Source organism: Penaeus japonicus, unplaced genomic scaffold (assembly GCF_977035675.1).
Source record: "Penaeus japonicus unplaced genomic scaffold, GWHDUDI00000001_assembly GWHDUDI00000024, whole genome shotgun sequence".
NCBI classification, from domain to species: domain Eukaryota; kingdom Metazoa; phylum Arthropoda; class Malacostraca; order Decapoda; family Penaeidae; genus Penaeus; species Penaeus japonicus.
The window spans coordinates 31,233,564-31,248,563 of record NW_028234426.1 but is presented as its reverse complement, the minus strand read 5'-3'; the positions used below and the strand labels follow the sequence as shown (position 1 = coordinate 31,248,563).

Sequence of the window (15,000 nt, the reverse complement as noted above, 5' to 3'; positions counted from 1 at the left end):
GTGAATATTCATCAAGTGAACGTCAATGCTTCGCAAAAACGACTTGGCTTCCCTGGGTCAGGCTGCCTATAGCACCTCCAACCACGGTTATTGTGAGGCAACAATGGACACACAATTCAAAAAAGGAAAGTTTCCAATGCGTGCCTTAGCGGAGATCTGAGGAGGTTAGCAAGCAGTGCAGGCGCCGAGCGTGAAACACAAGGTTGCTCTGACGGTCGAGGGGCGGAGGAGATGATAAGGAGAGGCACTCGGAGTCTCTTTGTGCAGCGGCGTGGCTCTCCGGGCTGCTGACTCACCCAGGAGCCTTAACAGAGCCAGCCTCATTCCGCCAGCTCACTTCTCTCTATCCACCTTTCATCCTCGCTCCTCTAAACAAGGAAGAGGATACATAGGCTATCTTTAAAGGGTACGCGTCAGCATTTCAACTCCGGCTGCGCGCCCTCCAGAATGCGTTATTACCAGGAAGAGATTCCATACCCTCTATCCACACTGATCCTTCTAATGCCTATTAATTCCCCTGGACCGAGCACATCCAAATACTCGACGGCCGCCCACACAGCGCCGTTACACACCAAGCTCCGGGCGTCGCTGTAGCGTGAAGGCAACCATCATAAAATCCTTGGAAGGACCGAGTAAACTTTTGCCGGTCTTGCACGCTCTCCTCACCCCCGTCGAGGTTTCACTGCAATGACCGCTGCTTCCGCCGCCGGAATAACAATTCGCACTGATCGTCCTTCGACTGAGTTAACATCCAGTGTGTGTTTTCCCTGATCGTCCCTTCCCCCTTCCCCCTTCCCCCTTCCCCTCGGTCTTGTTCGCAGTCAGGCTTTCGATCAGATTTAGCAGCTCATTTCGTAGTCGTGTTCATTTTCCGCGACAATGGCGATACCAAAAAAAAAATATGAGAAAAAAAGGAATAGAAAATTATTTCTGCCACATAAAATAACAAAAAAAAAAATCTGGCCTCTTGTAATTGAATAAAAAAACAAGACTTCAAAAAACATTTATGCTAATTCTTTCAATAAGCTCCGGTATGATTTTCCGAGGTGACAGATGGCGGGAAATTTGAGTAATTTGAGTAATTTAATAATTATATTTATATATATATATATATATATATATAAATTATATATATATATATATATATATATAATATATATATATATATATTATATTATATATATATATATATATACACGCTTCATGTTCTCGAAATCTAGGTCTTCGTTTATTCGTACTATCACAGAGACCTTCCATCTACCTCGTATATTCGGTATGCGGCGAAAGACAACGGGGTATCTGAGACTGTGTTGAGACATAAAGCTTTATCTATAAATGACCAACGCTATCGGAATTTGATACCTTTTCATTATTGCACTGCGTGATGACTCAGATATGATAGCTCCCACTACAAGATATAATCAAACGAATTACTCTTTTAAAATAAATAAACGAGGGCGCATGTGCGTATTATATGTGTGCGTGTGCTTGTGGGTTTTACCGAATAACTCTAGCTTTCCTTTTATAAACAAAATATATCCATCTGATGTACAAAACCACCAACAGCTCAATCTAACCAACACGCATAATTGCAAACTAAAGACAGAAAGAGAGACAGGTAGAACGGCTGTGCATCATAAAAGCTCAAAAATGAGATTCATAAATATACGGCTACGACACCTGACTCGCCAGTCATTGCGTTTACGGGGAATGAACGGCGACCACAGGCTCTTCAAGCTCTAGATGGTCCTCTAGCGTGTTCAATTGAGACCTATACTTGCTATTGAGAAACATTTTCATTCATTTTTCCTTTTGTTTATATTCAACTTACAGAGAAGACCGTGTAAACAAAATCTCGAGGAGAAATCTCACTCTACATTCATGAACAATACAGTACCAGGAGGAGACAAGTTGCATGCCACTTTCATAGACTCCTCACCACGTAAGTTCCTGTTCATTCATGGCCTTCGGTTACGAGAACCATGGCCGTGACGTTATTCAACAATGTACTTGAGTCGGGATCTGAACATTACCATAATTGCTGGAATGAGAATAAACTTTATAATACTGTACCTGATAAATGATTTGCGTGGGATTCTGACGGAGGCGCGAGGGATGTGACACGCTGCCAGGGACGGACAGAATCTGAAGGGCACCTGTGGCCCCTGTAAGGCTTCGCGGACGCTCATGGGTTCCCACGCCCACGAGGCGCCCCCATCATCTCGTCCACAGGGACTCAGAGTTTCGCGAAAGTCCCGCGAGCGCAAAAACTCTGATGGCCTAATAGCGGCCGACGACTTGGTCCTGCGAGGAGGGTCGTGAGAGCGGCCGGAGTTGCGGCTCGCCCGCACGAAGTACTGCGCCGATTCGTCCTGGTAGCTCCTCCGGCGGGGCGGCCCGTAGCCCTCATTGTGGGAGTCCCTGGAAGGGCGTAAGTAATCCTGGAGGGGCTCCCGTAGGGGCGGGCCTTTCAGATCAGGGTACGAGGCTCCACGCTCGTACGCCAGCACGGGCGCCATGTCGTACCAGCCTGAGTCCTTGTCTCTGTACCCACTCGGGGAGTCACACGCTACAATGTGGGCGAAAGATGAAGCCATCACTTTTATAAGCACTATCACTCATAATTACACTTTACAACAGCACATAAAGCAGATTGAAGCCTGGAGATAAACATCTCAAGACATGACAGGCAGAGCATGCGATAGCCAACAGGTGTGGGCACCAACTGAGACACAAACACTGGCTACCACATCTGCTGCTTTGGCTATTGTCCACGCTTATTACTCGTTGTGAAATCTCTTATCGCTTATCTGATACGACAAGTAATTCCGTGGAACTCTCGAATTGATTCATGACGAGGATCTGGCACACATGTCACTATTGGCACTCTAGGAAGTCATTGCTTCTGCGGCGTGAGTGGGGCGTAGTATGCGTAGCGATTCCGCTTACTTAATGATCAATATATCGATAAAAAAAAGTTTTTTGCAAAACATGTCAGACATCTCATACTATGCTTACACTTGGGAAGGAGAGAACGATAAAAAGATTATGTGTGTGTATATATATATATATATATATATATATATATATATATATATATATATATATATATATGTATATATATATATATACAAGGAGAGAGAGAGAGAGAGAGAGAGAGGGAGAGGGTAGCAGGAGGGGAGGGAGAGGGTAGCAGGAAGGGAGGGAGAGGGTAGCAGGAAGGGAGGGAGAGGGTAGCAGGAAGGGAGGGAGAGGGTAGCAGGAAGGGAGGGAGAGGGTAGCAGGAAGGGAGAGGGGGAGGGAAGGAGGGAGGGAAGGAGGGAGGAAGAGGAGGGAAGAAGGGAGGGAGAGAAGAAGGGAAGGATAGAAGAAGGGGGAGAGGGAAGAGGGAAGGGAAGGAAGGTAGGAGGGAAGGAAGGAAGGAAGGAAGGGAGGGAGGAAGAAAGGTAGAAAGGGAGGGAGAGTGTCATGTGATTAATCTCGCAGCCTCCTCCCTACTTCCCACGCTACGCATAGCGGGAGCTCCGACGCAAGTAAACAGCCCAGCACCTCAGAATGTTATTGATAACAGAAACTCAAACAGCCTCGTTCCCATCCCCCCCACCCCCACCACCACCCTCATCCCGAAAGGCTTAGTTCGGATGACGCCATGTGCAGGACGAGGAGGAAGGCTGGGTCTTCGCTGATCACGTTCTGCCATACAGTCATCTCGCGCCGGCCGCTGCGTCAACGGGACTTGGTGCGACGCGCGGCCGGGCCCTGCAGGGGGTCCCACCCGTCGCGCTTCTTTTCATCACTCATAGAGCTTCTCGCTCCGGTAAATGCACAGACAAGCCAATACAAATAGGAAGACTCTAGACAAAATCCTGTTACGCACAAACCCATAAATATTGTTTATCCAAGTGCGTTGTCATTCGCAAGCGGAAAGGCTTTTAATGATGCACCCTCCCTGAAGGCGGCGGCCAGACGAGCTCCATCAGCGCCACCTGTTGGCCACGCCGGGCGGCCAGGAAAAATAGCCCGTCTTTGTGCGGAATCCTGAGCAGTTAATCCATCCTTAATGCGCGCCATAAATAACGCAAAGGAGTGAGGCCGTAGGTAGGAGCCATCACAACACATCCATGACACATCTGCCGCCACCGACAGGATGGTGACGGGTCATCGTACGGGACCCTCGCCCTACAGACTTCCTTCTCGCAAAACGGTCCTGATTCGTCGACAAACGGCAAAGATTGCACGATATCGACAATCGATATCTAATACCAGACCGGCTCTGACGGTGACGCGATATGGGAGTTTACTGGAAATCAACGATCGCAATTGCCCGTATTTTTACTATTCGATAACGTCGCCGACTGACAGAAATGTCTATCAATTTCTCATAACCTCTCGTACTCTTCGCACAAGACAATAACACCAATTGCAATAAGCTGAGCTCCTTCTATAAAACACAAAAACAAATGTGGCCTGTGCTGATTATCATTATGCCACGTGAGCAGCATGTGAACGCAAGGGAGTTTCGCAAGGTTAATGCCACAGCGATGGCCTGTCGAAGATTAAGTCAGAAAGAAAAGGGAGAAGACCGGGAGAGTCGACTAGGAAGGGGAGAGGGAAGAGGATGAAAAAGAGGAGGGAGAGAGAATGAGAGGGAAAAGGGAGGGTGAAGAGGAAGAAGAGTGAAGAGGAGAGGAGAGATAAAGGGAAGGGAAGGGAAGGGAAGGAAAGGGAAGGGGAGAAGGGAAGAAAGAGAAAGGAGTATGAGTAGGAATAAGGAGGAGGAGGAGGAGGAGAAGAAGGAGGAGGAGGAGGAGGAGGAGTAGGAGGAGGAGGGAGGGAGGGAGAGAGGGGTGAGGGGGAGGCAGGGAGAGAGAGAGGGAGGGAGGGAGGGAGGGAGGGAGGGAGAGGGGGAGGGAGGGAGGGAGAGAGAGAGAGAGAGAGAGAGAGAGAGAGAGAGAGAAGGAGAAGGAGAGAGAGAGAGAGAGAGAGGAGAGGAGAGAGAGAGAGAGAGAGAGAGAGAGAGAGAGAGAGAGAGAGAGAGAGAGAGAGAGAGAGGAGAGAAAGATGAGAGAGAGAGAGAGAGAGAGAGAGAGAGAGAGAGAGAGAGAGAGAGAGAGAGAGAGAGAGAGAGAGAGAGAGGAGAGAGAGAGAGAGAGGGGGAGGGAGAGAGAGAGAGGGGGGGGAGATAGGGGTAATGGAAATGGAGAGGAAGGGGGAGAGGGTAAGAGAGAAGAAAGGTTAAACGTTCCGCCCACCTTTTCCCCTAACTTCCTCATTTCCTCATCTTCCGTTCCCACAGGGCGCGGGCAAGGTGACACCGTGTACACGAAAACAATTAAGGAAAGTGGCAGTTTCGACAGGGCTCCCCTTCAGTGCCAAGGTCTTGAGCGAGGGCAACGAAACGAGACTCTGAATTCATAACGAAATTGAGAAAGAAAAAAAAAACACCCGAACGCAAAACAACGAAGGAAAAGGGGGACAAATTAATGAGAAAAAAATACGAAGCCACGTATTTATAGGTATTTAGTGAATCGAATACCTACGTACGGAGCAGGGCCAGGCACCAGGCGCAAGTGTCCCCAGGCGGGTAAGAGTTACCTGCTAAGCGCGTGCATACACTTCCCTCATTACAGCGTCTGACCATAATGCTTATTTTACAACACAGGAACTGATTTCTCTACGACCACAGCCTATACCGTTTCCCTTCCCCCCTCTCCCGCTTCCTCACGCTATTCATCAGGAAGTAAAAACAAATACTTCGAGATAAAACACTAATAGAAAAAAACGAACAAGTATCTTCAAAAATATATATATCATTTAAATACGGGAGAAATTTAATTACGAGTCGTTTGGGATATCTAACAGCTAATATTTCTAAAAAACAACAACAACCAAACGATAAACCGGACACAGATACAGACCCACAAAAGAGAGAGAGAGAGAGAGAGAGAGAGAGAGAGAGAGAGAGAGAGAGAGAGAGAGAGAGAGAGAGAGAGAGAGAGAGAGAGAGAGAGAGAGAGAGAGAGAGAGAGAGAGAGACACAGAGAGAGAGAGACACAGAGAGAGAGAGACACACAGAGAGAGAGAGACACACACAGAGAGAGAGAGAGAGAGAGAGAGAGAGAGAGAGAGAGAGAGAGAGAGAGAGAGAGAGAGAGAGAGAGAGAGAGAGAGAGAGAGAGAGAGAGAGAGAGAGAGACAGACAGAGAGACAGAGAGACAGAGAGACAGAGAGAGAGAGAGAGAGACAGAGAGACAGAGAGAGAGACAGAGAGACAGAGAGAGAGAGAGAGAGAGAGAGAGAGAGAGAGAGAGAGAGAGAGAGAGAGAGAGAGAGAGAGAGAGAGAGAGAGAGAGAGAGAGAGAGAGAGAGAGAGAGAGAGAATGAAAGAAAGAAAGAAAGAAAGAAAGAAAGAGAAAGAGAGAGAAAGAGAGAGAGAAAGAGAAAGAGGAAGGAAGTGGTCTAGAAAATTTAACGTACAACCTCGCGTGCGGCGCCCGGACGCCCAATCCCCGCCCTCCCCCGCCCGGCCCCCGTCTCACGAGTGACCCAAACAATAAAGACGAATTAGCTGTGGTACCCTGACCCTAGCACCGCCACCTACCGCCGCCGTAACACCTGTCCAAGTCTCCTGAGGTTTCGACCTTGGATCGGTCATGCTCAGGCCGGCCGGGGGGAACGAGGAAAAAAGGAGCAGCTCTCGGATAGGTAAAGGTGACAACTGAATAAAAATGGAAACAATGGAAATGAAAACGAAACAAAAAACGATGGAGAAAATCGAATAAATCGCCAATGTTACACACCCACATGCATACAATTTTGTGGCGGGGGAGGGAAGGAGGGAGGGAGGATGGGGGAGGGGGGAGGAGCGCGGGGAGAGAAAGAGAGAAAGAAAGAATGAAAGAGAGAGAGAAAGAGAACAGGAAATAAAACCAAAGGAAAGAAAATACGAATATCGACGCAAGCAAAAGGATTTCGAAAGGCGATTACAGGAATCTCCCTTCGGTTGGGCGTGATGGGCGCGTGGGATCGAAGACGCAGCGTAGGATGGATCCTTCCCACACCCTCCTCCTCCTCTTACTCCATGCAGGCCCTAGCTCAGCGCCCCCGCCTAAGCTACCCATGGCACTTCCTCTTACGTCCAGGGGGTAATTTCCAGCCTTCGGTTCACTACATTGGCCCATAAACGATTGATTTCCGTGAAGGCTGAGGGACTGCTGAAGATTTTAACATCAAATGATTTCTTGTTATATACTATTGCTGAACTAAGGGTGCATCTACCAAAATCTTCCTTAAATTTCATGCATGTACAAGTGTGTGTGCGCGCGCGCACTCACGTGTGTGTGTTTGTGTGTGGGAGCGCAAGCACGATTGTATATGACAAAGAGAGAGAGAAATAACAGGAAAGGGGTGGTAGGAGAAAACGAGAAAGATCAAGCCAGCGTGTGTGTGTGTGTGTGTGTGTGTGTGTGTGTGTGTGTGTGTGTGTGTGTGTGTGTGTGTGTGTGTGTGTGTGTGTGTGTGTAAGTGTGTGTGTGTAAGTGTGTGTGTGTGTGTGTAAGTGTGTGTGTGTGTGTAAGTGTGTGTGTGTGTGTGTGTGTGTGTGTGTGTGTGTGTGTGTGTGTGTGTGTGTGTGTGTGTGTGTGTGTGTGTGTGTGTGTGTGTGTGTGTGTGTGTGTGTGTGTGTAAGTGTGTGTGTGTGTGTGTGTGTGTGTGTGTGTGTGTGTGTGTGTGTGTGTGTGTGTGTGTGTGTGTGTGTGTGTGTGTGTGTAAGTGTGTGTGTGTGTGTGTGTGTAAGTGTGTGTGTGTGTGTGTGTGTGTGTGTGTGTAAGTGTGTGTGTGTGTAAGTGTGTATGTGTGTCAGTGTGTGTGTGTGTAAGTGTGTGTGTAAGTATGTGTGTGTAAGAGTGTGTGTGTAAGCGTGTGTGTGTGTGTGTGTGTGTGTGTGTAAGCGTGTGTGTGTGTGTGTGTGTGTGTGTGTGTGTGTGTGTGTGTGTGTGTGTGTGTGTGTGTGTGTGTGTGTGTGTGTGTGTGTGTGTGTGTGTGTGTGTGTGTGTGTGTGTGTGTGTGTGTATGTGTGTGTGTGTGTAAGTGTGTGTGTGTGTGTGTGTGTGTGTGTGTGTGTGTGTGTGTGTGTGTGTGTGTGTGTATAAGTGTGTGTATAAGTGTGTGTTTAAGTGTGTGTGTAAGTGTAAGTGTGTGTAAGTGTAAGTGTGTGTAAGTGTAAGTGTAAGTGTGTGTAAGTGTGTGTGCAAGTCTAAGTGTGTGTGTAAGTGTAAGTGTGTGAAAGTATAAGTGTAAGTTTAAGTGTGAGCGCGCTTGTGAGTTGATGGTTAAATAATGTGTAGATCATTCCTTCTCCTCCGCAACCCATCAAACTTCCCTCGATACTTGACGGAGGCTCCGTTCCTCGTTAACTGAAGGAAATACACATCGATGACGTCACAAACTCCATATCGACTTATGGCAAAAGGCCAAACATGTTTTTTGAGGCCCAGCTCCTGACTCCAGGGCGCGCACTTCAAGGCCACGTTGCCTCATTCCGCGAGATTATAGCCAAAGGTACAATGCATTTTCGCCACACGCACTTCGCCATTCTTCGCACTCCGAAAAATTTGAATTCGCACTACGTGGTCCTAATTCGCACTGCGTTCTTTTACGGGCCGAGCTCATACTTCATGCTGGGTAGGAGGCAAGCAGCTGTGGCGACGCGTGCGCAATGTCGAAACCAAATTCCGCCTTTAAAAGACATGGCTAAATAGCTGCTTCGACATATAAAGTCTTTTTTCTTGTTTATATTCTCGGCACCACAGTCTGACAACAGCCTTTTTCCATGCTAGTTGCAGAGGAGTCCTTAGCACTTATTCACTCACTTATATTTATGTATTTTGGGTTGTTTGTTTGTTTATTGGTAGATGGGGAGGGGTATGAAAGCCTATTGTATATGTAGAAATTAATCTTAATTGCCTCATCCGCATATTAACACTTCACTTCCTTATCAATTTCTATTTCAAAACCAAGACGAACACATATAATTCTTGAATCACAATAATTTTCTTAATTGTAGTATAATTATCACATCACAACTATACGAGTTTCCATATTTAAAGATCCATTTCAGAAATTTAAATTTGCAATTACTAGGAGCAAACACAGCACATGCCCGCAAAACGAACAAAACAGATGTGCACGCGGCGACCAGGTGTACAAACAGAAGCCAGGTGCACACAGCGGTGGTCGCCCACTGACCAACACAGAGCGCGTCCTCTCACCGCGGTGGCTCGAGCCAGAATGAACAAGCAGCTCCGACTCCCCTCCCCCAGCCCTGGCCACGGCGCCCCCCCCCCCTCACCCTAACCCCTTCGTCATCTACCTTCCTGCTGTTATCGCGCTGACGACTTGTTACAGCGTGTGTACATAACAGAGCCGCGAGTACAACGCTAGCGTGCGGCGCCGCCACCTGGAGCAAAAGAGCGGCCAGCACGAAGGCGACTCCCCGAACTGGGTCGAGCGTGAACGCTACCCGGCCAAGACACGGCCTCATGTAAAACAAATTATCCACCATTTGTTTTACATCGATAACTCGCCATCCCGGCGTGATCCAGCGGAGACGCCGCGGGTATGATCCATGGAGGCGATGTTGGCTGAACACGCCACACCTGGATCGAGTGAGGGAGATGGACTGAACTGTACTCGACAATAGGCAAGAGGCAGATGTACTTGCCATAATGGTGACCAGAACGTGGATCTCGCTGTCATAACATTACATTGCTGAAACGGTCGTTCAGAAGAAAAAAATCCTTGCAAATAAGACAGGTACATTAAGCACTGTTATTACCTGTTTTAAGTGGAACTTATTCAACCACTTGTTACCGCCCGATACCTGTTACATCACCTGACCCGACATATTGCATCACGACATATATTAATGAACCTGATGGTAGTGTTGCCATTAAAGGGGCGAAGCGCTATGCAATTCAAAACTGGTGCAAGATAAACATGGCCCTGAAAGCACCGGTAATCTGCAGTTATGAACTGACGTGTCGGTACTTTGTGCAGGAGTAATTCTAAAAAATATGTCTAAGTCTGGCAAATCTTACTTTAGGCTGTGATGCTATAGAATTTGGACAAAATTCGTGCAAAATAAAACATGACGACGAACTAGCTGGAGAAAGGAGGGTGAAAGGAAGAAGGAAGCAACACGTATCTTGCAAGCAGATAAGGAGTAAGAAAGAAACGAGTGGATCACAATTGCAATATGAATACATGACAATGAAACAAAAGAGAGAGAGAAAAAAAGAATATACAATACGAACGCAGCAAGTAACAACCCTTCTACATGATAGCAAATCCACGACCTACCACTAACGCCCTCTCCCTCGCGCCCTGTCATAAGGCTCAAGTTCCGATGCAGAATCCTTTTATAACTAAAACGCTCCGATGAATAACATTATTCGTCCCTGATACACAGAACTGAGCGCAAGTCACGTCTCTGTCGCACAGGATACTTAATCCGTGCTAACATAAATGTACCGCTCTTCGCCATGGACAAAGATCTCCCTTTGGAAACGTAACTAAATCCATACCGTCTTTTTTTTTACATGACAAAAGCCGAACATGAACTGAATAAAATGTACATTAGGAAAAGACACCGTAATCTCCTTAGCAAGATCAAAACAAAAGCTCTATCTCGAAAAAATGACAAAACCTAGAACATAACACTAAAAAAAAAACGCCTGTCTCATACCTAAGGCTTCGCCCTCATGAAAACGTAAATACAGCCCAACTCATAGGAACACGTTGCACACTCGCTGACGAGAATACGGCGGCACAACACATATCCTCCTGGCAGGAACAGACCACCTTCTCCTCCTACGACTTTTCTTTTCTGTTCAATTCCCTTCTCTTCTCGTCTCTTCCCTTCCCTCTTTCCTTCCTATTCTTCCTTTGTTTCCCCTTCACTTACCTCTCCCTTCCCTCACTTTCTTTCCCTATTCCTCTCTTGTCTGTTCAAGTCTTCTCTTATCTGTACTTCCTAACCCCTCCTGTATCATCCCATCCCGACCGATCCAACCCCATCCAATCTCATCTCCTATCCTGCAATCCATCGGTCTCTCTTCTCGTCTTTTGTTTCCTTCCCTTCCCTTCACTTTCCCTCCTCTCCCCCCCACCCCCGTCCAACCCCGAAGGCGAGCATGTATCACAGCGCGAGATGCAACATTGCACAATATACACCTGGGTAGCGAGCACCTGAGCCACCAGGCACAGCCACGGCCCAGAACAGGTCATGGCATGGCCGGCGAAGTGTTCTCATGGTTCATGGTGATCCATCTCGGCCTTGGGGGTTGTGGGGTGGGGTTCTGGTGTGGGGTTGAGTGGTGGGGGGTTGTGGGGAAGGGGATTCTAATGGGATTATGGTGTGGGTTGAGGATCTGGCACGGGATGGGGGTCTGGTATGGTGTAGGGGAGGAGTGGAGCGCCGGGTAAGACTTACCGTGCAACATATATATATACACACACACACAGCTTTCACTTGCAACCACTTTTCAAGGAACTGCAACAAAAGTTGAATAATGCTTGGAAAGGGCCATAAAAAACGAAAGAAAGAAACGATAAAAGTGAAAATGAAAATAATTCACATTACTGGAAATAAAACAAGACGGAAGTAGTTGTCATAACGTAATACAATAAAAAATACTATAATGAAAGAGAGTGAATTGAAGTGCATAAACAGACAAAAAAAATAACACACACAAACACCCATCACGGGATTTCCTCTGTTTTTAGTACGTCTACAATTCATGGAATCCATTGTCGTGGCTGACAAAAACAGTAAGATGTTTACACAGTATCTTTTTCCTAGTTGATATCCTCCTCTCTTCTCTCCCCTCTCTCTCTTCCCCACTCTTTCCCTTACTCACTCACTCACTCTTTCCCTCTATCACCACCTCTCACCCCCTATTTTCTTTCTGTCCCTCACCCCTTTCCTCTCTTTTTTCCTCACTCACTCTCTCTTTCTCTCCATTCATCTCATTCTCTCCCTCTCACGCTTTTCCTCCCTGTCGTTGCTCCTTTCACGCATACTCATTCTCCCATTCACAACACATACTCTCACACTCACAACAAATATTCAGTCTCACACTCACAACAAATATTCAGTCTCACACTCCCAACACATCCTGACTCTCACATTCACTCTGACAACACATCCTTGCTCACACTGACAACACATCCTGACTCTCACACTCACCCCCATTCTATCTCTCCGCCACACCTATCCTGCAACGCAATGGAATATTACCACGAGAAGAGCAGCGTCAGTATCATTCGGCCGCGATAAACAATCCTTGAATAACCGGCACGTGTTATGCGAGCTTGTAAACTTCCCTCATGTGTACTTACTGAGACAAAAATAAAATAAGTGTGAACCAACAGGTCTCTTGCGTAAGTGTGTAGGCCGTACATGTTAGTATGATGACTCGCCAGTGTTAGCGTGAGGATGAAAACTGCGAGGGATTCCTAACACGAGCGAGCGTGAGAAGGAGCGCTTTTGAAGAACAGCAGAGAAATCGGGGAGGAGGAGGAAGAGGATGGAGGAGAAGGAAGAGGATGGAGGAGGAAACCGATGGGGAAGAGGATGGAGGAGGAAACCGATGGGGAAGAGGATGGTGGGGGAGGAGGGTGGTGGGGGAGGAGTAAGAGAAGAAAAGGATGAGTACTGGCAGGATGATGCAGGATGAGACGGCTGTATCCCCGGGACAAGACAGTCGCCGCCGTGCCCTTGAGAGGAGCTGGCCGTATGACGCGGATGCCACGGCGGAATAACAATGGCGTCATTGGTAAGGCTTCCTGGATCGACTGATCTCCAGGAGGATCTCTCGCTCAGGATTTCTCTGTCGCCGAGTGCTGACGCGAGGATTTCTCGGGAGATAAAACGATGGAGTATGTTTACCTCTTCAGGTCACAGATGAACATACATGCCATATATGCACACGCCCGCGCACACACACACACACACGCACACACACACACACACACATACATACATACATACACACACACACAAACACATACACACATACACACTAGCAAACAAACAAACAAAAAAACTAAAAAGCGAAGTTAATTAATAAACAAACAGACGAAATTACACGACCGAACAAATTAACTACAAAAAAATCGCAAACCGTAATACCACCAAGAACAGCACCGCCATTACACCTCATAACCCTTAGACCCCAACCAAAATACGTGCGCGAGGCCGAGCGAGCCCCGGCCAGGTAAGCGCGGGTGCCAGGCCAGGCGAGAGTGCATAATCCAAGCCATTTAACATTCAGGTCACGGCAAGCACCTCAGCTTCCAGTGTAAGAGTAATCTCCTCGCCCCCCCCCCTCTTACCCGAATACCCAACACAGCTTTGACCCTCCCCTCCCCTTCCCTGCCTCTGCTCCCCTCTCACCCCATCCCCTCCCTTCCTCCTCCTCATCCTCCACCCCATGTTCCCCTGCCCTCATACTGCCAGTACCCTACCATGCTTCTACCCTGCTCTTACCTATAACCTACCCTACTCTACCCTCACCCATGCTACCCCTCACACCCCATCCCCGAGTTATCTGGCTCGGTTGGCCTAATATGGCTTTCCTTCGTTAGATAATGTAATATGACAGTTTGATTTATTTACTGTAACGTGATTGGTCACAGTAGCAGTATAATCTCACCCTTATGGTGATTTCCCTAACAAGGCCCCTGTACAATATACATTATTCATGAGACGTAATAACACCTTTTCATTCTAAGTAAAAAAAAAAAAACATACATGAGCGCTCTTCGATACACCAAAAGAAAGATATACTTGAACACATACGATGCCACGAGAATACACGCACATACATAATACACATACATACTAAATGACCTGTGTAAGATGACGCTCATCAAAACACCAACACTCCAACAGACAAAACAACAAACACACAAAACTCCCCGCCCCAACAACAACACAGAGAAATAAAAAAATGGAAGGTAGAAACCAGGTTAGCCTTTTTTTCTATGTCATTCAAACGCCCCCAAGAATCCAGTGAAAGTCTGGAGAGCGTCAATCAAGAGAAACAATAGGGAACCCTCACGACCGTGGTCACTCTCTCGCATGCCCCTAGACTGTAATTAAGATTCCGAATAGTCGATGCCTTGATGTGTCGTGAGCTTAGGAAAGACGGAAATGTGAATCCAAAAGACAAAAAAGAATATATATATGATTTCTATACTTGTACTTTATTTTAATGCTCGAGGGGATTTTTTTTTCTAAATGACACACTTTAAAAAAAAGAATGTCACGCCATTAAAATGGTCGCACCGTATATATCCGAGTCAGAAAGCAAAACATGCAGATTTGGTGATTTAACACTAGCTCCACGCCTCGGTGAAATTTCATTTTGTGTGCCTAGTGTGAACAATGGGCGTGTGAATGAGGCATGGGCGATGGGGGGCGGCGTGATGACTAATCGTAGGCAAGGAAGGGGAGGGGAGGGGGAGGGGGAGGGGAGACGGGCGTGGTCAGGATATCCGTGGGCGGAGGCAAAGCACTGGGGCTCGCTGCTAACACGTACCAATTATGATTCTCATTTTTAATTCAATCCGCTTTCGACGTTTCACGTTCCGCCTGAGGATGTCAGAGCGCTCTTTCCATTCCTTTGGCTGGATGCTGGGGCTGTGCGTGAGGCGATTCGTAATTGCTCGCTGATCGTTTCATTCGATAAATAAAAGAGATAATTTCTCATTTCGCCTTTTTGTTTCTCGTCTTCTCTCGCTCTCGCTCTCGCTCTCTCTCTCACTCTCTCATTCTCTCACTCATTCACTCACGCACTTATCCACTCACTCACTTACTCATCCACTCACTCACTAACTCACTCACACTCACTCATTCTCTCTTATCGTTTCACATCAGTCGTGTATGTTCATGAATAAAATTCCGAGAAATTCAGATAAAATTTCTCTTTGGCATGA

At 47.2% G+C, this 15,000-nt stretch overlaps 1 protein-coding gene across 7 annotated transcripts in view; it reads right to left on the bottom strand.

The window, feature by feature from the left end:
* The window catches only part of siz (Brefeldin-resistant Arf-GEF family protein schizo), a 396,560-nt gene that overhangs the window by 218,007 nt on the left and 163,553 nt on the right, over positions 1 to 15,000 (bottom strand). For 2 of the 7 annotated variants that reach the window (XM_086550996.1, XM_086551001.1), the window contains exons 1-2: positions 9,247 to 9,290; positions 2,074 to 2,569 (exon numbers count right to left, since the gene is read on the bottom strand). The exons of 3 other annotated variants lie outside the window; for them this stretch is intronic. In XM_086550996.1, coding sequence (XP_086407122.1) covers positions 2,074 to 2,519 — 446 coding nt within the window. In that variant the 5' untranslated portion in view covers positions 2,520 to 2,569; positions 9,247 to 9,290. Of the gene's footprint in view, positions 1 to 2,073; positions 2,711 to 9,246; positions 9,291 to 15,000 lie in introns of those variants that run through there. 2 more of the 7 variants (XM_086550995.1, XM_086550999.1) reach the window with 2 other exon arrangements.